Genomic DNA, 26,829 nt, shown 5'->3' on the forward strand with positions numbered 1-26,829 from the left:
CTGGGGTGGCATACGCTAGATGCCACTGTGACTGGCCCTTGTACCTGCAGGACCTCGTGAAGGTTTGGCACAAGCAAAATGGAGTTCGTACCCATCACTTCAGGATTGCAAGACCACAGCAAGGATGAGAAGAGGTACCGTCCTATTACAGTTCTGTGAAATTTTTTTCTCATGCCAAATGCTTTAAAGCATCTCAACCAATGCTTAAGATCAGCTTAAAGCCATGGTCATATACTGATGGACTGGATTCGTCAGTAAATGAGAGAGAAAAAGAGTCCTGTGGCAAGGTATGGAATTCACTGATTCCCGGACAGGAGGAGTCACAGGTGTCTGTTTGAGTTGTGTCCAGGAATGAGGACTGTGGCCGTAATCTGATCTTACTTGAGTTACTATTTGAAATTCAGGCCTAGAATTGAAAGAATCGAGTTGCATATATCGAACTTGGTCCCTAACTTACAAACTTAAACTACTAAAACTCTTTTGAGTCTGATTGAAATTTTATCAACTCTAATTAGTTTGGTTTAAACTCATCATTATTTGATATTATTAGTATCGTGGACAATTTGATCCGAACAAATCAAAATAAATAAACAAGATAAGATTGATTAGTGAAGGTATAAAGATCAGTTGCATATGAATAGAAGATGTTCAAATAAAATGATGGACTAAAAGAATAATTCTATTATATAGTAAATATATCGATCTAATTTAGACTCATCATCATTTGGCATATATATATATATATATATATATATATATATATATAAGATAAATGATGATGATGAGATTTGATAAAAAAAATAAAATAGTTTATTTTTAAAAAAATTTACGTTATTTTACTAATTTGAAAAATTTTATAAGATCATTTTTAATTATGTGAAAAGATTATTTTATCTTTTCTTTTGTCAGATTCATTGTTGTTGTCGTTTCTGATGATCTCGTCGACTTAGTTGTTGCATATCTCGCTTGCGATCGATGTCAAGGGAAGAGGACGGTTTTACAAGCAGCAATGATGAGTTGTTGGGGACGAAGGGGGTCGTCATGCAATGGTTGATAATGATCATTAAAAAAATATTATTTTTAAATTTTTTTAAAGTAAAAACGTTCTAGGAAAAGTTTTAAAAATTATAATTTTTAAAAAAAAATTTGCCCAAAGTCTTAGGCTAAATAATTGGCATCTTCGTATTCTCATGAACTCGCACGGTATCTGCAGTGGGTGCGTGCACGAGTTTCTTTAGGACAAGAAGCGAGTCAAGTAGTTGGCTGACATGACCCGAGTTGAAGACGCCGAGGCTGGGGAACAACAACCAACGATGTGGTCACCGAAGCCCGAGCCGGAAAGGCATCGTCAGGCGGCCACATGTTCACGTGGTCGTGGTGGGCGCCCGCTCGCTCGCTCGCGCGGCCGAGCGGTCGCAGGGCATCCGACGTTGGTGTCGCCTTCCGCTTGTCGGTTGCGCCTCCTTTTCAGGTTCCTTTTCGTTGGTTTGTGATGATGATTCCACCTTTTCCCTCTCTCTGCCCCATCTATTTTAGCCCTCTGTTGCTAGTTATTTAAGGACAAAGCGAAGTTACTCTCTCTCTCTCTCTCTCTCTCTCTCTCTCTCTCTTCGATAGCTGGAAAGATCGAGAGAGAGAGAGAGAGCAACGCAAAGATTGCCGACCTTCACGGAAGCCTCTCAACCTTCTGCCTGCACGAGTCCAAAGGCTGAATAGGCTGCCCATTGCGTGTGTTTGTAGTTTGTACCACTCCCTGCTTTTACTATATCCATACACACACATCAAAGTTGTAGGGGAGATAAAAAAAAAGCCCTCCAGCCCTGGCCTTTTGTGGCCGCTCCTCCTCACCTTCCATGTCTCATCTGTCTCTAACGAGGGATGAAACAAGACAAAAGATTCGAGGGCAAAGAGAGAGGATGCCAGCGTTGGGCGGTGGTATTGAGAGGCTGGTGGCACCAATATTGTGGGCCGGTGTTTCACTGCCCTGGTTTTGTGTATTCCGACTTGTGTTCCTCTCAAAGCAAAATGTGCAATCAGCGAATATTTTTTCAAATCAGAAGAAAATTTTAAAGTTCAATAATAATAAAAAAACAAAATTTTGACACATAATTAATATACTATGATAACTCTTTATTTAAAGAAAAAAAATTAATTTTTTTTTTGTCATGTGAAATGAGTTATACTTAAAAGAAATCCTCTTTAAATATTTTTAAATTTACATTTTTTCTTTCATATCTAACACTCAAATTCTTTCTTTTCATCTTACTTTTTCACCTTATGAGATATTTATAAGAGAACCAAATAGTAAGATTAATTGTTAGAATGTTCGGATCCCAAAAACACTTGTCAACGTGGACAGATACTTTACAAAATAATATTAACATTTAGATTAAAATAAAATAGAGATGAAAATAAAATAAGAGAACTTTACTCTGAATTTGACTCCTCAGTGTCCGTTTAGACGTGGCATGATGATATGATACCCCTTTAAATTAGTATAAGGTTATCTTAACATTATGCTATTTATATTTATTTGATTTTATTAAAAACGTTATCATCTAAGCAATCATTCATTAGTCATCCGTCGTATGATAGATACTACTTTAAACTTCTCATGATGGCCCTATCACCATTATATGGTACTGTTCGTAAGACTGATTTCGTTGACATGATCCAGCAACCCAGCATGGCTAATGATTGCAGGTTCAGAACTCAATAGTTCTTCATCAATCAACAAAGAGGCAGCGGTAGAAGTTTTCAAGAGGCAGTGGTCATCCATCTTACTCATGTACGTGTACTCAAGCGTAGATAAAGCTAAGACTTTAAATGGGACCACCCTGTGATTTGTACACCGATGTCGTACCCTTAGCCAAGCCTTTACACCTGGTGGTGATGTTGCCAACCTTGGGGAATAAGCCCTGGCCACAGTCCTCTCCGACCGGTGTCTGTCAGACACAACACAAATGCTGTGGTTGTCTTCAGAATATTTTTATTATCATGATGATGATAACATATGCGTTATGATATGCCTGATAAATGATAGCTGAAAAAATTATCATCATAATAAATAAATATATATATATATATATATTGATGAGGATAGTAATTATGATAAGACTCGGCTGACGTCAGATGACGCCTCACGCAACAGCACCTGGTCAATGCAGACCAGAACGCCGACCGAGGCACATTAATATCCTGCCAAAGCTCAATTCTTCGCGTCACGCCAACACAAAATCAGACGCTACCAGCCTGCCCCCTGCAACCCCTCTATGGACGCTTACGATGGCTCCGCCGACCCGACGGACCACGTAGCCGCTTTTCACGCCCAAATGGCGCTATACGGAACCTCTGATGCCCTGATGTGCAAAGCGTTTCCTACCACTCTGAGAGGGTCGGCCCACGCGTGGTATGGCGGCTTGAAGACCGGAACGATTACTTCCTTCGACCAGCTCGCCAATGACTTCGAGCTCCACTTCGTAGTCTATGCACGGCCAAGGCCCTTCGCGGCACTGCTCCTCGGACTCAAACAAAGGGAGGACGAGCCCCTGTCACATTTTGTGGATCGCTTTGCCACGCAAATCCGGGGTTTGCCAGACACTCACTCTTCTCTGTTGGTGCAGGCGTTTATAATAGGCCTACGACCTTCCAGATTCCTCTGGTCCCTCGTGGAGCGACCCCCCACCACGGTGCCAGAGATGCTCCAGTGGGCTAACCAATGCATCGCGGCGGAGGCCTGGGCGGCCGTAAGGAGAAGGGACGACTTTCGGCAGCGGGCTCCATATAAGGGGTCAAACACCCGCGACGACTATCCGATGTAGTCCTCGTGAAAAGAAATTTAGGCCCTGCCTCAGTATCTTCCGAGCGAAAGTTCAGTATCTACTTGACTACCTCCCGGCTCGCGGTTAGCCCCAGCCTAAATCTTTCTAAATATACACGGCTCGGTCGAAGTCTGCCGAGTCCACCTCAGCATGGCCTGCCCGCTTGAGCTGTGTCCCTCGACCGTAGACTGCCCGAGTTCTGCCTCAGGACGGCCTGCCCGCCTGAGTCGTGTCCTTCGACCTTTGCCATATCCCTCGGTCGTAGACTGCCAAGCCCCCCTCAGGGCAGCCTGTTGCCGAGACCACGCCTGCGCGGTCTGCCCGCCTGCGTCATGCTACTCAGCCGCATGAGGCCAGAGAGACCACGCCTGCGCGGTCTGCCTGCTTGAGTCGTGTCCTTCGGCCTTTGTCATATCCCTCGGCCGTAGACTGCCGAGCCCCCCTCAGGGCGGCCTGTTGCCCGAGATCACGCCTGCGCGGTCTGCCTGCCTGCATTGTGCTAGTCGACCGCATGAGGCCAGAGAGACCACACCTGCGCGGTTTGCCCGCCTGCGCCATGCTACTCGGCCGCATGATGCCCGAGACCACGCCTGTGCGATCTGCCCGCTTACGTCGTGCTACTCAGCCGCATGAGGCCAGAGAGACCATGTCTGCGCGGTCTTCCCGTTTGAGTCGTGTCCTTCGGCCTTTGCCATATCCCTCGGCCGTAGACTGCCGAGCCCCCCTCAGGGCGACCTGTTGCCCGAGACCACGCTTGCGCGGTCTGCCCGCCTGCGTCGTGCTACTCGGCCACATGAGGCCAGAGAGACTACGCCTGCGCGGCCTGCCCGCCTGCGTCATGCTACTCGGCCGCATGATGCCCGAGACCACGCCTGCACGGTCTGCCCGCCTACGTCATGCTACTCGGCCGCATGAGGCCAGAGAGACCACACCTGCGCGGTCTGCCCGCCTAAGTCATGTCCTTTGGCCTTTGCCATATCCCTCGACCGTAGACTGCTGAGCCCCCCTCTGGGCGGCATGTTGCCCAAGACCACGCCTACGCAGTCTGCCTGCCTGCGTCGTGCTACTCGACCGCATGAGGCCAGAGAGACCACGCTTGCGCGGTCTACCCGCCTGAGTCATGTCCTTCGGCCTTTGCCATATCCCTCGGTCGTAGACTGTCGAGCCCCCCTCAGGGCGGCCTGTTGCCCGAGACCACATCTGCGCGGTCTGCCCGCCTGCGTCATGCTACTCGGCCGCATGAGGCCAGAGAGACCACGCCTACGCGGCCAGCCCACCTGCGTCGTGCTAGTCGGCTCCTCGGCTCCATACTCCCCGAGATCACCCCTGCGCGGTCTGCCCGCCTACGTCGTGCTACTCGGCCGCATGATGCCCGAGACCACACCTGCGCGGCCAGCCCGCCTGCGTCATGCTCCTCGGCTCCATGCTCCCCGAGACACACCTACGCGGCCAGCCCGCCTGCGTCGTGCTCCTCGGCTCCTCGGCCCTATGCTCCCCGAGACACACCTGCGCGACCAGCCCGCCCGCGTCGTGCTCCTTGGCTCCTCGGCTCCATAACCCGAGACACGCTTGTGCGGCCAGCCCGCCTGCGTCGTGCTCCTCGGCTCCATGCTCTCCAAGACACACCTATGCGGTCTGCCCGCCTCCATCGTGCTACTTGGCCGTATGATGCCCGAGACCACACCTGCGCGGCCAACCCGCTTGCGTCGTGCTCCTCGGCTCCATGCCCCTAGACACACTTGCGCGGCTAGCCCGCCTGCGTCGTGCTCCTCGGCTCCATGCTCCCCGAGACATACCTGCGCGGCCAGCCCGCTTGCGTCGTGCTCCTCGGCTCCATGCCCCGAGACACACTTGCGCGGCCAGCCCGCTTGCGTCGTGCTCCTCGGCTCCATGCCCCGAGACACACCTACGCGGCCAGCCCGCCTGCGTCGTGCTCCTCGGCTCTATGACCCGAGACACACCTGCGCGGCCAGCCCGCCTGCGTCGTGCTCCTCGGCTCCATGACCTGAGACACGCCTGCGCGGTCAGCCTGCCTGCGTCGTGCTCCTCGGCTCCATGACCCGAGACACGCCTACGCGGCCAGCCCACCTGCCTCGTGCTCCTCGGCTCCATGCTCCCCGAGACCGCGTCTGCGCGGCCAGCCCACCTGAAAGCTGAACCCATGCCTCGGACTCCCGTTACAACGACCGACGCATATCTTTTTTCCGGGGGGGAATATGATGAGGATAGTAATTATGATAAGACTCGGCTGACGTCAGATGACGCCTCACGCAACAGCACCTGGTCAATGCAGACCAGAACGCCGACCGAGGCGCATTAACATCTTGCCAAAGCTCAATTCTTCACGCCACTCCAACACAAAGTCAGACGCTACCAGCCTGCCCCCTGCAAGCGGGCAGCTCAGGAAGCAGTAAGCTTCCCTATAAATACCCTCTCGTTCATCAGAAAGAGGGAGGGAGAGATAGACACACAAAAACACTTCTTCATCTGAAACCCCCTCCACATCTGCTAACTTGATCGTCGGATGGGTCGGGCCAAGCACCTCGACCCGACCTTTGTGCAGGTGCGAAGCCGAAGGTCCCCTCCGGACGCGCAGGCGAGGAGTTCCTGCCCGGAGGAGACGGCTACACCGTCCCGATCGGACACCGCACTCGACCGCCTCAGCGGGCTCAAGGAACGCCCCAGGGAGATCCCCGTCGTCCGGACCCGAACCGAGCTGCGTCGGCCCCGAGACTACGGCTCAAAGTTGTTTCCCACAATATATATATATATATATATATATATATATATATATATATATATATATATATATATAGCGATTTGCAACAAATAGGTGGATGATATGAGCCTATTTTAGATTATTTCTGTAATTAGTTATCTTCATCATCTCGATTTCTATATTTTAAAAATTATATTGAAATATTTATAGTTACTAAAATAAAGTATTGAGATCTCTATACAATATTAAAAATCAATAAAGAGAAAGGTTTTGTTGAAGCAACGAGATCAAATATTTCATTTTCGTATATATAGAAATCTCAATCTAACTTTTGAAAGTATAAGGATCGAGAGGTTAAAGATAACTAACTATAGATGATAAAGACTCATGTTGAATGTAATCGAAAAGCTTTGGCTTTCATATATAATCCTAATGACTCATGTATGCTTTACGTAGTGTGTTATTTTTACAAATAGAGAGAGATTATTTTTGTGACTTAATGCTTAATAGCAACTTCTTTTGTAACTTTAAACTTATCTTCTTAAAGAAATACTTCGGTAATTTGACCGATTAACTACAAATTATTTGTTTAAGTGAAGGCATGAGAAAACGGAACGAAAAATCATCTAAATAAGAAAATGGCAGGATGAGACATGAAAGAAATATAGACTTGAGTCTGTGTCAGGAAGAGATACAAACAAATCGACTCATTATATTTCTTGCATAAGTATTTGCCCATCGGAATCGGAGGTTCGGATGGAGTTTCTTCACATGCATGCACCTCGCAGGAATGAACAGTAACGATTATAATAAGAATGCAGCAAATGCAGTCACTGTTTGAAACCACTCGAACAAATCTTGTTAACATGAACACAACTTTGCTTGCTTGTACTTGGAACATTTTGTGGTTGATTGAGAAGCCAAAGTTGATGAATTGATTAATGTTCTACTTGTGTTTGCGTGTCGAGTCTCTGTCTCCACTGTAGAATTATCACCATATCTTGCTTTCATATCAATATGGTATTAGACATTCGTTCCATCCTGGCATCATCCGGTTGCATCGTATGATAGTGATGCAGTCAGTTTAAGCAACACCAACACTTTTCATAAGCTTTTTGCAGAAAGTTCCGATCCATGTGTTTGATAAGCAACACCAACACCACTGCATTCACAGAAAGAGAGAGAAAGAAGAAGACGATCTGTATCACACTGCACCGAGGAGTACTGATGGTGGAAGAGTGGGGTTCACAGGCAGATAGATGGAGACAAGAAACATTCCACAAGGAGCCCAGAGGAAAGGGCTCCCTCCCCCACGCCACCGCCAACTTGCATCAGAGCCGAGTAGCCAACCTCCAAACTCCAGAGCATAGGCTGCCGTGACGACCTGTACCGATATTTATACGCCCAGTTATGTGCGAAGGTAACGTACATACATGTGCAGGGAACCCTGACATTGGCCTCGGCTCCCTCCCTCTCGTTCTTTACGTCTCCGACACACTTGTGGGTCAAACCTCTCAGGCCATTCCATTATAATTAATGTCACCCTCTCCGCAACTGCAGATTTCTATGATATAGACCGCACAGGGAGGGAGAGAGAGAGAGAGAGAAAGGAGATTCCATTCCAATCTAGCTACGCTCTGTAGGTTCTAATGCAATGCCAACATACCTTATTGGATAGCATATTGCATTTATTGCAGGGAATAATTGTTCCTTTAAGGTTGTATATATAATTCCTCAGGCTGGTTCGGGAAGCTCAGTGGCTTTTGTGTGCCTTCTGCTGCCTTGAAAGAAATGGAGCTCGACGAGCATGGCTTCTTGGAGGAGCTTATGTCCCTGAGGAGAGACGCGTGGGACTCGTTTCCGGCTGCAATGGGGGAGTTCTTCTCGTGCGACGGGAGCTTAGACTGCTTCCAGCAGACCCCTGGGTTGGTCCCTCCCAGTTTCACGGCATTCGACGCCGGCGTTGCCATGCCGGTGGAGCCTAATTACGACTTCTTGAGCGAAGTGTACTGTCCGCTCGGCGGCGTCTACTCGGCGACTGCGGCGGCGCCGGAGATCCAGTCCTCGTCGGTGCGGTCGACGCTGGATGACGGTGACCATGGGCAGAGTGCTTGCAAAGTGGAGATGGGCCAGTCTGCGGAGGCGTCGGTGATGTTTGGACCGGGTGGCGATGTGGAGAGGAAGAAGAAGAAGAAGCTGGAAGGCATGCCTTCCAAGAATCTAATGGCGGAGCGGCGGAGGAGGAAAAGGCTCAATGACAGGCTCTCTATGCTGAGATCCGTCGTTCCAAAGATCAGCAAGGTATGTGGATGATTCCTTGGGTTCATTCGACCTCCAGATTGCACTGACACAAATCTGCGTCCACAAGATGGACAGGACGTCCATTCTCGGGGACACCATCGATTACATGAAGGAGCTCCTGGAGAGGATCAAGCACCTGCAGGAGGAGATCGAGGTCGGCCCGGAGCAGGCGAATCTGTTGAGCATCATCAAGGAGTTGAACTCCGATGAGGTGTTGGTGAGGAACTCCCCCAAGGTAGGTAACATTCGCCGGTCCCGTGCTTGGCTGAAGCTACGCCTCACTGACCGACTCTGAATCGACCTCGTAGTTCGACGTGGAGAGAAGGGAGAACGACACTCGAATAGAGATCTGCTGCGCGGCCAAGCCCGGTCTGCTGCTTTCCACGGTGAACACCCTGGAGGCGCTGGGGATGGAGATCCAACAATGCGTCATCAGCTGCTTCAACGACTTCGGCATGCAGGCCTCTTGCTCCGAGCTGGTAAAGATCAGTGGCCCTCGCTCTTCTCTTGATCTTTGCGACGATTTAGCTGCTAAAATCTTGAACTGCTGCTGGCGGCGGCGCAGGACATGGATCCGAGGACGGTGGTGAGCGCCGAGGACATAAAGCAAGCACTGTTCAGGAACGCAGGATACGGAGGGAGGTGTTTGTAAGGAGGAGATGACGCCGGGTCTCGTGTACATGATCTCTCGATTACTGTAATGGTTTAGTACTACTGGTACGGAAGGTGACTACCTATGTGAAGGGTGTTTGTGTAGCTACTTCGCATTGTGACGGCAGATGAGATTTGCTTTGGTGTGAGAGGATTTGTGCTTAGAAGATGTGTGTTGTTGGCACCGATCTGTATCCTGATGACTGCTTTAGTCTCCATTTTCACTGAGACATTCATATTCAATCTAAGCAAATAAATGTATACATATATATATATATAATGAGAATATTCATACATGATAATGGTTAAAAAAAAATTAAAGAATAGTTTAATATTGTTAAGAATTATCCATAATTTAGAAAGGTTAATTTCTTGATTGAATCGGCGTCCTCTATCATGATCAATTTGACCATTTGCATTGGTTTGACGTATTTAGTACGATGTTCGGTATAATTAATGATGCATTAATCAATCAGATGTCTCTACGAGGAAGAACAGATTGATGTGTTAACCGTGTGAGCTTAGGGCTTACGTGCTTTAGATTCAAGGTGAGATAAGTACTAGTAGATGAAGGATCGGGAAAGGCTACATGTATGGATGTATGTAACAATGTATGTTACATGACGTATTTAAGCTTTCGCATGTTGTGATTGAGATGCGAAATATGTTGACTCAATCTTTATGTTATATATCATGTGCCAAGGGGGGGGGGCCGCCACAGCAAAGTAGTAATATTATATAACTTTATAGACGGTCAAGATTGAGGCAATCAGGGAAACTGGAACTGTTGTCTTTTCCGTTGGCCTTCGCGAGAAGCTGTCGGAGACTCTTACCATATCGCAAACGCTGCAGAATCGAGAGTAATCTTTCTTCTCCTCCCACCCCCGTGAGGCTCAAAAGTGAAGAGGAGTTGCGACCCCCCTGTTTGAGATCACTTGGAACTATTGCTATATCCAACGGCGCGGTTTCAAAGGATTGAAGTGATGTCCATCTCGTGAGTGCCGTACAATCCGACATCTGAATACGTAGCTACAGCTTTATGACGCTAGCAATGGATTTGTTCCTCTGCCAAAAGAGAAAAGAAACAATGGCAAATTTTCTACTTTTTTTTTTTTCAAGATCATCTTTTTGGCGTATTTTTTTATTTTTTTAAAATAATATTACTCTTGTCGTTCGTGCCATCATGGCCATCTCCATCTCTAGTCTTGTCCTCATCTGTCGTCTCCAGCCTCATCCTTATTCGTAATTCATCCATTAACGCCTTGTCCTCCTCATGAGAGTCTCGTTCAATTCAACAATAATAAAATAATAAATTAAAAAAAATATTATTACAAGAATTAAGACGTTTTGAAGGGAAATATTTTTAAATTTTTTTTTTAATTTACCCAAGAAACAACAGGATTAATCTGATCCGATCGTCATCAGAGTATAATCAATCCAATTTGATATACACCAGAAAGCCAACAATTTAATTCAAATCCATGCCACGTCACATGACGTTTCCAAGCCTGCAAAACTGACATTGATTGCCATATGTTTTCGGTGACATAAAGTCGGTTGAATTGACCGCTACGTATATGATTCTCTGCGAATCTAATTTCAATATATATACCCTCAAGTTGTTATCATATGATACAGCACAGCTCTAAAAAGAAGTTCTACATAAATACAATGATCACAAGCGAGAACCAAAATGCCTGTGAAAAATGTAATCTCAAGAAAACCACATGATTTCAATGATCATCACGAGAAAGAACCAAAAAACGTGTGAAAAATCTACCATGGCCCTGTCATGACCCTGCTCTAGTTCCCACTTACGGTGACAATGCTGCAGACACATTTGTCCATTCACCGAGCAGGAGCACGCGTAATACTAAAGACAAACAAGCAAATATCGACAGCAAGGCTACCAAGCAACTCTTAGAACCAAGCCATCCACCATATATACATCTTTCCGAGGTTTTTGAGTGAGATAGCCTCATCGATTAGGCGTTGAGCCTGTCCTTCTACAGCCAAGGGCAAAGAGGGTGCTGCTCCAACCCCGACCACTATTCCTTGAAGACGTGCCTTGATATTGCTGATGGCCCTCTGAAATTTTTGCACATACAGAATCATTAGACAAAACCTAGTAGTGGTTACAAGTCTGCTCGTCAAGTAATGGTGGATAAAATATAAAGATATATATAGTATATAACAAACCTGTGCATGAGGATTTTGAACTTCCACTCCGCTTGATTTGTGAGATTTGGTCCATTCCACTAAGGGATCATGCAGGAAAGTTTCCAAAACACTCATCAAAGTCTCTCTGTGTGTTCGTAGCACTGAAAGTGTGATCTCGCAGACCTTCAAAAAGACACCTTTGTATCCAGTAATGCCCAGACCATCGATCATGTTCTGCACAAAAGCATGTGAGCAGCGGAAGGAAAAATAGGCAAAAATAAATACCATATAGAATTTACCTGGGTTAGCCTGAAAGGCACCAGCTCAGGCTTATCCAGTAGTAAACCTTTGTCAAATAAGCAACTAAAATCAACATGAATGCAGTCACCAGTAGTTGAGTCAAATAGAATGTTCTCACCATGCCTGTCACCTAGACCGACAATGTGCCCAACCATGGACCAAACAGCACAGGTATGTGCATAAGCCACCCTTGCTCGAAACCAAGCAGCTGGCTCAGAGAATGTGGTCAAGAACCATTTGTGGAAAACAGGAGGGAACATGGGAAGGATTTGTGATTTCAACATCTCCTCTTCAGATGTCTTGCACTGATCATATATGTTCTTGATTTTAGGATTTGTCTTCTGTCTGTCAAACTTTCCACAAGTTATGTAGATGTCCTGAAGAATGTGACGGAGGCCACGAGTATGCGGGACCCACTCCACCATCCCGCAATCCTCAGTAAGAGGGATCACAGCAAAGGTTCGTATGTACAGCTTTCTTCTGCGGCTCTCAGGAAATTTGGATAACAGACGATTAATCATTGTAGTGAATTCCATCATCCGTGCATCTTTCCGCAAGTCATCCTTTGGCTTGCAGAGGAACGGACGCTGAACACCATCGCTTCCAAGAAAAACCACCTGAAATTCCAAATTTATCATCCCACCAAAATTGGATTATCATGGAACATACATGCAACTTAATGAGAAACATACCTCTTATTAGCACGCTTTTCCCTCAACGGTCAGAATACCAGGATTAGTTAAATGTGACGTATTTGTCATTGACAAGTAACTTTTAAGTGCATAAAGGAAATGGTCATGAAACCATGTGAAAATATTTTGCCTGACGTGCTGTGTATGTTGCTCTAGAATTTACTTTTATAAGAATCAAGAAAAAAAAATGCATCAAATCAAGGATAGGATGGATATGCCCCTAGTAGCCATATAAGTTTGTACAAAAAAAAATCCTTAGACACCACAAAATTGCGAGAGCCTAAAACTTCTATCTTTCTCGCCGATCATTTGACAATAACTAACAAAATCATTTTCTTAATCATCTTATTTTCTTATAAATTATTTTTACTTTAAAATAGAAAATAGGTTGACTTGACTATATATCTTGAAGAAATAAGCAATAAAAGGAGATGATAATCATGTTAATAAATCGTATTTGAAGTTTACATTATGCAAATGGGTTTCAAATTATCATAAGTTCAACTTGTGCAAGAAGTCCCATCTAAATACTTGTACTAAATTTTGTGATCTCAGTTGTTCTCCACCCACATTATAGGGACACCTTACAACGTATCTATCTTGTCGGCCGCACGTTGGAAAACCAATAAGTATGATTGGTACCTTTTTCGGTCGCTGAAGAGAGGAAAGGATTTCGGCCTCATCTCCTATGCCAGATATCATAGCATGATTAGAGGCTGAAAATACATCAAAGCTAGGAGAATCCATAAGACTTGCATCATAAGACGGTAAAGTGACAGTAAGAGCCTGCTGGACTGGCAATATGATTCCTAGAGGCATCATTCTCTTCAAGGTACTGAACTCAGTTGAGATATTAATTGTTTTTGCCTTTGGCTGTCCAGGATGAAAGCACAACTTAATCAGGTGATCAATCAGGCTGGCAAATTGAATAAATAGGCCACTAATTTCACTCCCAATTCGAGATCTTCTTGCAGCTTGTATTATCTCAGCAGCAGCATCACGCCTTGCAGCAACTGTTGACTTTGAAACTGCAGCCATCATCCAAAGTGCTTGCTGTGGAAATTCTTGTAGAACTAATGTAATTATATGTTTGACAATTCGAACTATTTCTTGACTCTGGTGGCAGATGCGAGAAACCAATTGAGATAGTACTGTTAGCCATTGATATGTCGGCAGATCCTTTAGACAACCCCGCAAAATGCTCAAGATCTGACAAACAGAAAATGAGCATCGCAGCAATTAGAAAATAAAAAAAACACTGAAATATGCAAGAACAAATTTTGTTTACCCTTGTGAAAACAGTTTTCATAAGTTTATCAGATGAAGAACAATCTCTGTAATATATGCTTCCAAACTCAAACCAGAGTGTTAGCAATCTTGGCAGTGCTTGAAAAAGGTTCTTGTGTCCTTTGTGAAGTCCTTTCGCATAAAACAGCAACACGTCAGGTAGGTAAGACCACCATGGTTTTTCCTCCGTTGATGGATTCAAAGAGCTACCAGCAATACAGGACTGCATTGCAAGATTATCTTCTTGGCGCTTCCTAGCGTCAACAAGAAGATCATCACAATATTTTGCCATGAAAAAGTATCCCTTTTCCCACTTGGGTTGCAAGTCCCTCACTCTAGAATAATTCTTCAAAATCTCTTCCTTCTGCTTTTGACCTGTATAGTGGATCCATCTAGTATAGAGGAGAATGATTTTAGCCAAATCTCGATTCTCCTTCGACGCTTGTGTGGTAATAGGAATGTCTGGATCTGGGACAAATGGCTGCAATTCAGCTATAGCATGATCAGACTTTCTAATAGTCCAGAGAAGTTTAGCCTTCTCCATGTGAACATTTGGAGCACCTGAAGCATGTGCCTCTAATATAGCCCGTTGAGCAGTCTCATGGTGACCAGCAGAACGGCAAAGCTTCGCATATTGAAGCCAGCAGGTTCCAACTTGAGCACCCAAATTGTTCGTTCTGAAAACTAACCTGCGAAGAGCTAACAGTGGCTCTCTCGCACGCAGCGATGGTTGTGTGATCCTCAAACGATTTTCCCAGTCCTTAGTCACCTTTAAAAATTTTGGATCATCCAATGTGAAAGTTGTTCCAAGAAATGAATCTTCCCCAAGAAGAGCACTGTAGTCTTCCAACTCACATAGCATGTGAAGTTTCACTATGTATGGATATGCACGCACATATGAGTCCATACCAGCTGCTGCTAATGGAGCAAGTAATGCTTGTTTAGACTGTGCAATTCTCTCAGCAACCAAGAATTGGTCTTTATTCATCATTGCCTGGATTATCTTGGCGAGGCCCATGTCAAATGAAGCATTGCTCTCAGAGTTACTACAGGCTAGACCTTCTTTTTCTGCAGCAGAAAGATATTCATCCATCAGATCCCATCTACCCAACCTCCATGCTGCCTGTACACCTTGCATGCACCATGTTTTCTCATACTGAGGTAACCTAGATTTCAGACCATCTACATGTGTTACCATAGCCTGAAGGTGGCACATGTTAAGCATGCAATTGAGAACATCTGAATGTCTTTGAACTGAAGAAGGCTCCATCTGCAAGGCCTGTTCACATAATGTCAATACTTCTGCCCAATTTCCTGCTTTCTCATTTATTAGAAGTTGATCTTGCAGTTTTGATACTTTCCGCAGATTTGCCAAACCAGAAAGGCCATCAGGCTCATCTAAACCACTGTATATCTCCATCAAAAATGAAATGTCTTCAACAGAAAAGAGATCGTCTAAATTGCTTCTTGCACCAGCTGGATCCAAGGAACCTAACTTCCCAGGCTTGTTTAAAGATTCTAAACCACTTGTGGCAGCTGGATTGAAGGAACCTGGTGTCTCCCGAACATATGACTCAAAATACATCAATGCACGAGCATGAGCTTGACATCTGAAGGAGGCCTTAGCAAGGGTAACTTTAGGAATGGAAGATAACAGCTCAACTACATTACCTATAGCCTCATTTTCAACTTTCAATCCCAGTGCTTTCTTTGAGGCTGTAGTGTGAAAAGTCTGGGACAGAACAGTTTCTTGTCTGAGATCATCAACCCATTGCCCCAGATTATCAAGAAGAGTAAAAACAGCCTGTATGCACACTTCACTCTGTCCACCAGCAGCTCCATGCACTGCAGCTCCACTGTTCCCTGAAGCTGCAGCATTAAGAACAGTTAAGATTTCCTCGGTTATGCTGTTCCTCGCCTCAACTGTGCCATGGCAAACAACATTCAGTACTAAATAAGGAAGCAAATAGGCAGCTGTCTGCATGTCATGTCGTACTATTCCACGGCATGCACTGAAAATACTGTAGCGTGTACCAGTTGAATATGCAGTTAATTTCCTGATCCAAAAGAAAATCCACCTCCGGAATGACATGGAAGGACGATAAACAGGGCCAATACCTGCTGAATCAGTTACAATTGGAAGTTGGAACCTTGAAGTTAAACATGGTGCAATAATTTCCTTAACATAATTAGAAAAGCGATCCCACAATCTTTGACCCCTGGTATTCACCTCACTACCACCAGCAACCCTATCCTCAGATGTACGTAGATTTTCATTGCCTATATTCTCACCAAGTGATGCTTGACAGCCTGCTAGCTTGAGAAGCTCCTGTATAGCCAAGGCAGCTGAATCCTGGACAATGGTATCAGAAGCAGATCTGAATGTCCTTGCTAGATGCTTGTGAATTAATTCAAAAATTAGATCATCATCAGAGCATTCAATCTTAAATCGCTCAGAAGCTATTCCTTTAAATTTAGCTGGGTCTACAGCACCAAGGGCACCTAAGCAATCTGCACAGACTAACTTCAACCGTTGGCCGACTGCTGTCCTTGATTCCTCTGCGCACCCTCTTAATAACGATGAAATCAAGGAGCTCATGACATCCAAATCTACAATTGACTCATCAGCAATCAGTGCAGTAACTTCTTCTCTTCTCAAAATCAACAGTTTGCTTAACTCACATGCCATCATATATCTTACATTTAGACTCTCATGATTAAGGCCATCAACAGCATCTTGCAATTGATCATGCAGAGACGTTGATCCCCTTGCCTCTTGTATGACTTTGTTCACTTCAGATAAAGCTGGAATGGTGGGCAACAGAGGAAGCTCCCTTATATGTTGCCTTAGTAACAGCCGATTCTCAACAACAAGATCTTCCAAAATACAAACAATTTTCTTTAAATTAATAGAAGGGTTTTCTTTGCATCTTTCCAAGCATGGAATAAAGGCAGCTACAATCTGTGAGATAACATGTTTGGTGCTGGAAGGTGAAAGTTTAGCCAGCTGCTTAATAAAAAAATGCAACACACTGAGACCTTCAGCTTGAAGTGCTTCTTTATCAATGGCATACATTAAAAGGACCATAATTTTGGGAAGATGTGTACTGAGGTAAGGACCCATCATCTCAGTCAACTTTTCTATCCGCTTCAAGGCTTGTTTCTGAAACCAGATATCTTCAGAATGAAGCATTTTCCTGTCAATGCTATTAAGGAGACCAACAAAATGATTCTTGAGAAATCCTGGAAGGTCATCTGAACATGTCAGGATTTTGGCTATTTCTTCAACCATCATAGGAATTCGAGAGGTCCTGAAAGACAACAAAAATAACAAGAACTTAGAATGAACGGAGCATTATCTAATGCCTAATGCATGAAGTAGAAATGTTAAATTTATCACCTCCTCTCGGTCTCATCCATATCCCCTTCCCCAGAAAAGCATAAAAGTTCATCCAAAAGTGCTGGTAAAGCAGCTGCAAATAATTCTTTGTTACCAGATCCTGTTTGAACATGATAAAATTCCAATACAGAGGATAGCTCCTTCCCATCTGCATGGAGAAGAGCAAAAGCAAGCACTTTGGGCAGCCAATTGACAATCAATGGTACAACATCTGAATTTAAGTGGATCGCTAGTTCATGCAAAGTGATAATTGCTTGATCATTATCCTTGTGTGAAACAATAAGCTTTGGTATGACAAAAGGGACAATTTTCCCAATAAATTCCTCAATCTTTATACCAAGAACAGCCCCTGCAAATTCTCTAATCATGGCTGGGCGACTCACAAGTCTTGAAGAGAAATATTCATAAAGCTCATCACGAATGCAAGAAAACTTGGAAATGACTGATTCAAATCCTCCTTTACAAGAGAAATGGGGGGACTTTTGTATAAATCTTGATGCAGTCATTCTAACTATTTGATTACAGTTGTCAAGCTGCTCGATAAACAAAATAAGCGAGTAAAAGAACATGGGGCCACGGATGTCACTAGAATTCATAATGGCAGCTGTTGATTCCAATAGTGTCATTAGGACCTCAGCATCTTCAGCAGCTGCCAAAGAATGTTTTAGTTTGTCCATAAATCTTTGTTCATTGGTATTGTCACTTCCTTCCACATCATTAAACAATGGCTCCAAAATATTATCCTCTAGGAAGCAACTTATCTCCATGCAAAAGGCTTCCCTCACGGCCTTTACCTTGTGGAGGAGTAAGTAATCAATACACTCACTCCACTTCGTTCTTGTACTTAGAAGAGTATCTTGAGATGAATGCCTTAGAATTCTTGGTAATATTTGAACACATGCAACATAGAATTCTTCTGATGAATCATCATATAGAAACTCAAAGAACAGTGTCTGAAATCTAACAAAACTAGTGTCACAATCAGATTTTATGCTTTGCTGCTTAGGCATAGATATAGTGTTAGAAGATAGCCCTTTATTGTGCATTACTCCCATGTCACAATGAGGGCACCGAAATCCTCTCAGAAGATCCATTGTTTTTGTCTGCTTTTCATAGTGATCACCTAGAAATAATTTGCAAGGACTTCTATTCTGATCGTCAAAGGTATCTGAAGAGCTATGCAAACATGACATATAGCCAAGTGAAAAGAGAATACTTTTACCAATTTCGACACTTCTATATCGACCCACTGACCTGTAGCATTAAGCGGCTATTCATCATATCTTGAATTCAATAAGATGACATTTATATAACATACTGGAAGAATTAAAAGGTCTGTTGATCATGCATTTCAATATTGATTGTGTTAGTACCTTTGTGCTGTTACAAGGTCTAATTACCAAATACCTTCCCAGTAAAGCATCGTCAGTCTACTAAGTAGTGAATCAACAAAACAAAAAATCCCTTCTATAGGAATGTTCACAACACAATTAAAAAATGATATGATTTATTGATTTTTTTTATGGTACATCTAATTACAACCATTTTATCAACAAAGAAGCATAAACCACTTATAAGGTATCAGGTCTTCAAGTTTACTGATTATCAAGTTGGATCAGATCTACATAAGTTGGCATCGGCTGCTACCCAGTCCTGCATATACTTGCAAAGTAGACATAGTCATGATGTTGGTCATATCTAACAAAGTTTAAACCCATTTCTGTTTGAGATGTTATTATCAAGTCAAGCTAAATTAGGTAACTACCAATCAACTCTAAAGTCAGCTTTCCACTGACAAACATGGTGATGAATTTGAAACTGATTGACAATCTTAAAATATCTACCCAAAAGGAGGAAGTTACTACTGCAGAACAAATAGAATATAACATGAAACAAAATCAGACATCAGAAAATAATGAGTAGACCTCAATAGAAGAAGACAAACAGCAATGGCAAAGCATGTCAAGCGTACATCTACTCACTCTAGTTTTCTTAACATGCTTCCCAGAAAAATCTGACCAGAAAATAATATGATCACTGGCATTGATGTAATAGCTTCAATACAGACTTCTTCACTTTCATCATGCATAGCCAAGTCCATCACTTCAAGATCACTTTCATCTTTTAGTTTAATGCCGATCTTGGAGAGAGCTTGTATGCACAGACATTTTACTTTCCTGACTAGAAAAGCTTCAGCAATGAAAGAATTATTGGTCCAAGGCAGTTTCAAGAATTCCAGGAGATCAGCATATTGTGGATAACTACAGCTCCCGCTGTCTGCATCAATGGAGTCATCATCCTGGAACAACTTCATCTGTGACTGCAGAACACCTGAATGATTGACAATAGGATGATGCAATTTGGTATTGGGATGTGCAAGTACTTATCATTGTAGTCTTACAGTTTAAAAGTAAAAGCAAATCTTTAAGAAACTATACCATGCTCAGATTACTATATTAGTATAAATATTTCGCCCAAAAACTGGATATATTAGGCAGTAAAGGAATATGGAGCCTCCACGTAATTCGAAAGCACTAAGTTGACGAACTTACACATAGACCCCAAATTCTTATAGTGCATACATGGATAGCATGCCATAACCAAACAACTGAGCTTGATATATATCAAACACATGGTGCCATGAATCATACATCACCACACATGCATATGGCCACAAGCAAGGACAAATGTTTACTAGCTGAAAATATGACTTTGAAGTTCAAGATTATCCCATGTACAGGACACTGTACAGGATCAGAAAAGTAATGGGTTAAACCAACAATCTCTCATCTTTTAACAGTTCTTACTCCATGGGTACCGCCATACAGGACACCAACCATCTTTGTTGTACCCAGATGCAACAACATACACAACAAGGTCAAAATTAAGGTGTAACAGTCTTTCACCAGCTTCTCGATTAGCAATCAGAACCTTAGTGAGAACATTTTTTCATTTAGCATGGTAGAAACATATAATATGGAGACCAAGGTGAAGGGATCCTATAATCTTTGCAATCTTAGGTTACCAATGTGAACTGAAGAGAGAAGAGAGTAAGAATGCTGATGATCATAGGCTGGTGCTGGATCCTTGAAATGAAAGGTGAAAAATATTCTCAGAGGAAACACGACAAAAGTGGAGGATATATATGACCTCTGAAATATGGAAGATAAAAGTTAGACATGCAATGTGTTGCTCTTTTTTTCCCCCTTATTTCTTACTTTGTTCCCATTTTCATTTTGTTGTTTTTGTCTTCTTTTTTCTCCTTTAAACTTTTGTGTAAAACTTTTTGTAAATAAATTCTTTCTGGATGGTTTCCCACAGTTGGTTCTTTAAAAAAATTTTGAAAATATTGAAAAAGAAAGAAAGGTCACAGTGCTGTACATTTGTTATTATTCACCAAAAGAACTTCCTAAAAAACTATGCTAAAATGAATGCATAACTGAATCATCCACTTGGTAAACAATTTAAGCAAAAGAAGTGTATCAGCATCATAAAAACAGCAACATAAGAGTCAGCTTAAAGAAAATGAACACCACCATCTATCTAAACAGCATTATATTATGTAACATTGCAATGGTGTCACAATCTACAGTTCATTACTGGCAAGTTCTATGGCTTGCATTAACTGATCGCCTATAAGTTCGTGGTAAACAAGCATTTGCAGGAAACTAAAGGCATAATTATCCCATGAATGAACTGAGTTGATTATTACTCCAATCTAATGAAAAGGATGACAGAATATTTAGGACCGCACCTTGAAGACACAATATGCTGTGAACTGCTTGTAAATAGGTAGGCAAATCAAATGAAAGTAAGCTTGAATTCTTTGCCTGTATCATAAAATCTTCAATTAGGCCAAAGAGTTAACAAAGAAAAATGAAAATAAATGCTAAGCCATTAGTTTGCAACACTTTTGTCTGATTATTATCGGCGAACCTGCTTACATATCCAAGGCATCCAGGAAAACAATTGATGGAAAATTCTAGAAGACAAACTGTCATTAGGATAAGCAGAAAAGACGAGGCTGAGAATGCTAAGAGCTCTTATTGTTGTTTCTGGTTTTAGTGCAGAAGTTTTTGTATGAACAGGTTTTGATAATTCAAGAAACACAGAAATTGATCTCCACAGCTCATTTGCAAATTCTTTCTTGCGTTCATTCACCAAAGAAGAATTACATTCAACATCTACAGCAAAATCTGAAGCATCCAGTGTGTTTGCTTCTGCTGCCTTTTGACGCTTACACTGAACTTTGACAACAGTGTCAGACAATCTTTTCTCACCAACTTTAGGCAAATGAGATTTCTTAAGACTGGCCAATGACATGCCAAAGTTATGATCATCTTCAACCTCGGAAACATTGTTGGAACAAAGAATATCAATTGCCACCCGGATACACTCAATCAGTGGTACACAAGGTCTTGGCAAGCATAGCATCTTAACAAGGTTTACAGGCTCCCAAATTTGCAGAGGGCAGCTTTTAACAATTCGTATATAAGCACTGCAGATTGCTACCTGATAGAATTAAGTCAGTACCATCTTGGGAATCCAAAAGACAATTAAACAATACCAAAAATGTATATAGATTGACCTGAAGTTCAGGGCTTTCAGTGCTCTCTAAGGATCTAGAGAAAACATTAACAACGTCACCAGCTGTCGATTCAAGAATGTCATGCTGACAAGACAAATGCAGTACATGAAGGCATGCACCCATAGAAGAATCATATGCAGTGTTTCTGCAAAGTGATAGTGTATCACAAGAGGGGAAAAAAAACTTTAGAAAAGAAACAGAAAAGTTATAGACTTGACAGTTATGTAGATTTAAGAACAAGGAAATTCTAGATAACAAAATTCCCATAGGCAATTTTTGGGGATATAAATTGATCATGTACAGATGCAGCTATAACTTAAACCAGAAAATATAAAGAGCATTGTAAAATATCCTGTTAATATGAGTTCGAATATACCATGCCACAAACGATTATTTCAGAAAGGGGCCTCCTCCTCTGGGAGGCCCTGGAATCCATAAAACATCTGTGCAGCAGATACGGTGCACGTATCAGACAGGTATAAATTATACCATGTCACGAGTAAATATTTCAGAAATGAGCCTCCTCATCTGGGAGGCCCCAGAATCCATAAAATATCTGAGCAGCAGATTGGGTGTACATATCAGGTTGAAGTTACATATTTGCATTGTAGTGCCACCCTTAACGGGAACTGCTTCTGGGTTCTTCACTTTGCAAATTAAGAATAAACAAAGAAAGTATTGCACATTGCAATTATGTATTTATGGTCAAGGATTAAGTTAGTGCCATTACTAAATGATTAGTATACAAAAACAAGGCTTCTCGATAAAATAAGAGATAATAGGATGTAAGGAAGGCCTAAGCTAGACCCTTTAATATAAATAATATTTACTTGGAATATAGAATGTTAGAGTTCACTTATGCAATTTAAACAAACATATCTAACATGGTAGCCTAAGTGGTACACATATAAAAGCAGATTTCTGAAGGAAACATAATAATCACTGACCCAGGCCAATGTGATAAGTAGTTCAAGTTCTTGAGGAAAAAAACATCCATAAGTAATAATCATAGTATCTGGGTTAGTTTTTAAGGCTTAACAATTTAAAGGTCAACAAAGTTATGTAAAATTCATGTGAGTAGCTAGCATATGACTTCAGAGAACATTGTATGACTTCTGAAAATCAGTGCTTAAATTTTTCTCGGACTATGAGTTCTTATATAGTATCATGACTTCATTTTATTTGTATCATGCCTAAAACTCCATTTTCTTCATTGTTCGTCAGAAGGTTATTTCCTTGTAATAGTCTAGATCATCGGCTAAAATCAGCATCATTATCCATGCAAAATGAGAGAGATTGTTATGAAAATATAGCTTCTTATCAGGCCTTGCTTTATTCTGCACCAAATGACGTTTTACTAAAAGAAATATTGCCAAGAAAAAGCATGCCACTGATTACTCTCCAATAACACTCGTCTTATATACATCCTTAAAGAATCAAATTGTAGCTATCAACTTCCAAGTTCTGACAATTGAAGCAAATCCAAACATAAGCCTATGAAACTTAAGTACTAGCAAGAAACAAACTTGGCATACCTGAACGCCACAAAATCCTTGCCATCTTGACCCAATATGCATGCTATTGAACGGATGATATTTTCGACAGGAATTATATCTGCATCTATTACTGTTGCTGCTAAACGTGCAAAATCAAAACAAGCCTGTTTGTACAACAACAAATCACCATGGCGTACATAAAAACAAGTTGAACAACATGAATACAGAATTCTATTGACAGATCTAATCGAGAAGAACTGACCTACCATGTGCAAAGTTGCATCCCCATAGCACAGAAGAGAGCAGACTGCATAAGCAAATGAGACATTGACGAGCCCTTCCACATAGAGTGTTCCTTCCATTAGACACTTGTTAACAAGTCTAATATTCCACGCTGCAAATGGTTGCCATCTTGTTATGTCAGTCAGATCAACTAGTACACCCGGGCCATCCAGAGGTCGGCAACAAGCTGGAAGCTCACTAAAAAGTGCAGGCGAGTTGGAAATCAGAGCAAAAGACTCGTTGAAACACTTCAGTGATACTCCATCAGAAAATGCTCTTGATTTCTTTACATAACTCGATGCAATATAAACAACATCTGTGTAGTTAACCCAAGAAAATATGAAAAAGAACGGACATTTGGTACAGAAATGTGGAAATTAGTAGAACGAATTAACGAACTGTACCTTGAACGACCACCATGGCATCCAAAAAGAATATGCGATAGGCTTCACGGTCTCCAGTACGGAGCAGCGAGAGAAGAGAGGCTATAGCCTCAAAGATGACTCCATGGCGAGAACTGTGAAAGTAGAACGACCACGCTTAGGGTTGTGATACTCACAAGGCAAAAATGATGGAGCATAAATTGATCTTTTCGTTCTAGGGTTGCGAGTGGGACCGAAAGGCAGGTTCCGCAAGAAATGGGAGTACGCGACCGATGACGGGAAGGACGGCGGCGGCTCGGCCGTGGTAGAACACACCGGGGAAGTTGCGAGCGGTGTGGGAGAGCAGCTTGAGGACCGCGGTGACCTCCCTCTCGTTGGCTGCCGGAGACCTGGTTAACTTGACGATCAAAGAGGAGGAGGCAGAGAGAGAGGGGGGTTCCGGTACCTGTAGAAGAGGGAACGACATAGGCATGGAGGAGATTGGGCAGGACGGTGCGGAACTTGGTCTCGAGGGGGTCTTCTCCCGAGGATGAGGAGGAGGGGGCGGATGCTGAGGCGGCGATCCGCTCCCGCAGCTCGTGGATGAGGCTGGAGAGGTTGGCCATCCTCTCTTTCCTCCTCCTCCTCCTTCTCCTCTTTTATGCCCGAGATTTCTCCCACCCTTTTGAGAGGGAAAGGGTTGAGGACGTTTCCCTCGACTGAACGATCCGGGATGGGCCGTTGGGCGTCGACCCATATTGGTATGTTCCAATTGAAGCCCTGTTCTAACCAACCCATTCGTGAGCCTAATTGATACCAAATAATACGGATTGAGCCTAATTGATACCAAATAATATGCAATCGTAGCCCTGTCCTGACCCACCCAATTGAAACCAAATAATATGGATTGGACCTAATTGATAGGAATAGAATGGACTTGCCCTAATTAACATTTCTTCCCCTTCGCTCATTATTGCTTTACTGGAAATAGAACACTTCCACAGGTTCATCTCTTGCTTTGAGGCCGATGTCCACCCTTGCAGAACCTGTGCAGTGATACAAGCCGAAGACAAATAGCTTGTGCTTCACCTCTGTCAGATGATAACGAAGTATACTGTATAAATTAGATGCTATTGGATAAGCTTGTGGATCCAAATAGCTTTTCTGCTTCAATGCTCCGTCATCCTTCCCATTGTCATTGACTGGTCCCCATTATCTGCTACATTGTGTCTAACCGATAATGTTATTCCTTGTCCATGGAATCAATCACTATATATCTATTATATGCACATATAGACACTTCTCTCATGATTCAATCTAGCGGTGTTTATAGATCTTTCTTCTGATATAAGATGAATTTATTAATGTATTGACTTCCTGGATAAGCTAAACAAATGAGCAGAGTCGAGGTATAAGAAATATTATCTGAAGCTAGCAGAAGACAAACTCGAATCTCTTGAACCTGAATTGGATTGACTCATTCCAATCAACTACATTTTTGTCAACGCTTACCGATCGCCATGTCACGATCTGATATCCCAGAGCGAGAGAGGAGAGGGGGGGGGGGCGCAGGAAGCAGCCATGGATAAGGCCTGCACGTATGGTTGCATCGTCGCGGTGTTATCATTCTTCTTCTTCGATGGGTTGACAACAAGGTTGGGACGGTGGTTGAAACCCGCGGCTGCCAGCCGCCGCGGCTCGAGTAAAGTGACCAGGCTGGAACGGCACGTGCCGCGCAGGAGCTCTGTCGGTGGCCCTTCGCCGCCACCAAGAGCCGTCCTTTCCACGTACTCACCCTGACGACGACAATACTTATGAACGCTCATGTCTCCCTCCTCGGTTTCGCATCAGATCGAAGGAAAACGGAGGAAGGAAAAGGATTCTGAAGAGCGCACGCACTCATCGAATCGCCGCGGTCGTCTCTGCGAAACACCCACGTTTCTTAGACGTTAATCTCAGCTGGATTGGGGGCGTTTGTCAAACTCTTGTCATCAGGTCTCCTTGAGATTATCCAGTTCTTGTCTCTCTCCAACATCAACCAGCTGAAGTCCGTTTACTTTTATCTTTTATTTATGCGAATTAATGCCATCTTATGTGATCGCATGTAGATGATTCGAGCAAAAGAAAGAAGAAAAATGAAACACTAATAATCCTGAGACGATCACTTTGACCAGATCTTAGGGAGGGTTGCAGTCAAATTGGTTAGAGTCTCGAATCAATAGAATGAGACCTCTTGATACTCGAAGTTTGTAGACATTCAAGGTTAATGTAAAATATTAAGTATACATAAATTGCATTTGGAGAGACATCTATTTATACTATAATATAGCTAAAATTAAAGGTATACTCTTAGAATTTGGTACTGTGACTATACTAAAGTGATTATCTATACTTTCATGAGATGCTACATATATTTATCGGGTTTCGATTTAATATATTATAAATAATAAGTGATTGTTTGATTTAATACATTCATTTATAAATGATAAGTGATAAACATAGTATTTGATCCTAAACCTTGCGATGAATCGATAAATTTTTTTCGAGTCGAACTCAAATTTAGGATAAGAATTAGATTTTAAATCCTCCCCTAAGGTAAATTTAGAATACACTATCACGAAGATAATAGTTGATTAGGAGAAAATATATATAAACTGTTCTTGCTATACTAAGCTCAAGTAGTTCAGAATTCCATATAATGAAATGACCACACACATCAACATCAAAATGATGCTGCACAATCCTAATAGCGTGTTTAACTAACTGCATT

General features: G+C 42.8%; 2 protein-coding genes across 8 annotated transcripts; one reads left to right on the forward strand and one right to left on the reverse strand.

Moving 5' to 3' along the window:
* Nucleotides 1-8,088: 8,088 nt before the first annotated feature.
* Nucleotides 8,089-9,739, forward strand: LOC135580870 (transcription factor BHLH3-like). 2 transcript variants are annotated; one of them, XM_065187647.1, is made up of 5 exons: nucleotides 8,089-8,179; nucleotides 8,279-8,841; nucleotides 8,909-9,076; nucleotides 9,150-9,320; nucleotides 9,407-9,739. In XM_065187647.1, the coding sequence occupies exons 2-5, from the start codon at nucleotides 8,332-8,334 to the stop codon at nucleotides 9,491-9,493; spliced, it is 936 nt and encodes a 311-aa protein (XP_065043719.1). In that variant the 5' UTR covers nucleotides 8,089-8,179; nucleotides 8,279-8,331; the 3' UTR covers nucleotides 9,494-9,739. The 2 variants fall into 2 exon arrangements, with proteins under 2 accessions (XP_065043719.1, XP_065043715.1); XM_065187643.1 differs by having other exon boundaries at nucleotides 8,136-8,841.
* Nucleotides 9,740-10,991: 1,252 nt separating this feature from the next.
* Nucleotides 10,992-25,147, reverse strand: LOC135585776 (serine/threonine-protein kinase ATR-like). Of its 6 annotated transcripts, none has more exons than XM_065187668.1 (15): nucleotides 24,526-25,147; nucleotides 24,102-24,214; nucleotides 23,682-24,013; nucleotides 23,455-23,579; nucleotides 21,920-22,064; nucleotides 21,268-21,843; nucleotides 21,086-21,161; nucleotides 19,314-19,662; nucleotides 17,332-18,585; nucleotides 13,933-17,242; nucleotides 13,287-13,853; nucleotides 12,071-12,569; nucleotides 11,952-11,998; nucleotides 11,692-11,886; nucleotides 10,992-11,580 (listed from the first exon to the last, which is right to left on the reverse strand). In XM_065187668.1, the coding sequence occupies exons 1-15, from the start codon at nucleotides 24,855-24,857 to the stop codon at nucleotides 11,413-11,415; spliced, it is 8,088 nt and encodes a 2,695-aa protein (XP_065043740.1). In that variant the 5' UTR covers nucleotides 24,858-25,147; the 3' UTR covers nucleotides 10,992-11,412. The 6 variants fall into 6 exon arrangements, with proteins under 6 accessions (XP_065043740.1, XP_065043734.1, XP_065043730.1 ...); XM_065187662.1 differs by adding an exon at nucleotides 24,314-24,458 and having other exon boundaries at nucleotides 11,952-12,569; nucleotides 24,526-24,802; XM_065187658.1 differs by having other exon boundaries at nucleotides 11,952-12,569; nucleotides 24,526-25,144.
* Between the last annotated feature and the right edge of the window lie 1,682 nt (nucleotides 25,148-26,829).

The sequence above is a fragment of the Musa acuminata genome, chromosome BXJ1-1, assembly GCF_036884655.1.
Source record: "Musa acuminata AAA Group cultivar baxijiao chromosome BXJ1-1, Cavendish_Baxijiao_AAA, whole genome shotgun sequence".
NCBI lineage: Eukaryota > Viridiplantae > Streptophyta > Magnoliopsida > Zingiberales > Musaceae > Musa > Musa acuminata.

Excerpts from the sequence above, each read along its gene's own strand:
- LOC135585776 (XM_065187658.1), bottom strand. The coding sequence starts at position 24,857 with ATGGGTTGGTTAGAACAGGGCTTCAATTGGAACATACCAATATGGGTC. Across the intron at positions 19,663-21,085 it reads CAGCATATTGTGTCTTCAAG|GTGTTCTGCAGTCACAGATG; the intron begins GTGCGGTCCTAA and ends TCAATCATTCAG. Across the intron at positions 12,570-13,286 it reads CTCTTCAGCGACCGAAAAAG|GTGGTTTTTCTTGGAAGCGA; the intron begins GTACCAATCATA and ends TTGGAATTTCAG.
- LOC135580870 (XM_065187647.1), top strand. The coding sequence starts at position 8,332 with ATGGAGCTCGACGAGCATGGCTTCTTGGAGGAGCTTATGTCCCTGAGG. Across the intron at positions 8,842-8,908 it reads TCGTTCCAAAGATCAGCAAG|ATGGACAGGACGTCCATTCT; the intron begins GTATGTGGATGA and ends TGCGTCCACAAG. Across the intron at positions 9,321-9,406 it reads AGGCCTCTTGCTCCGAGCTG|GACATGGATCCGAGGACGGT; the intron begins GTAAAGATCAGT and ends GCGGCGGCGCAG.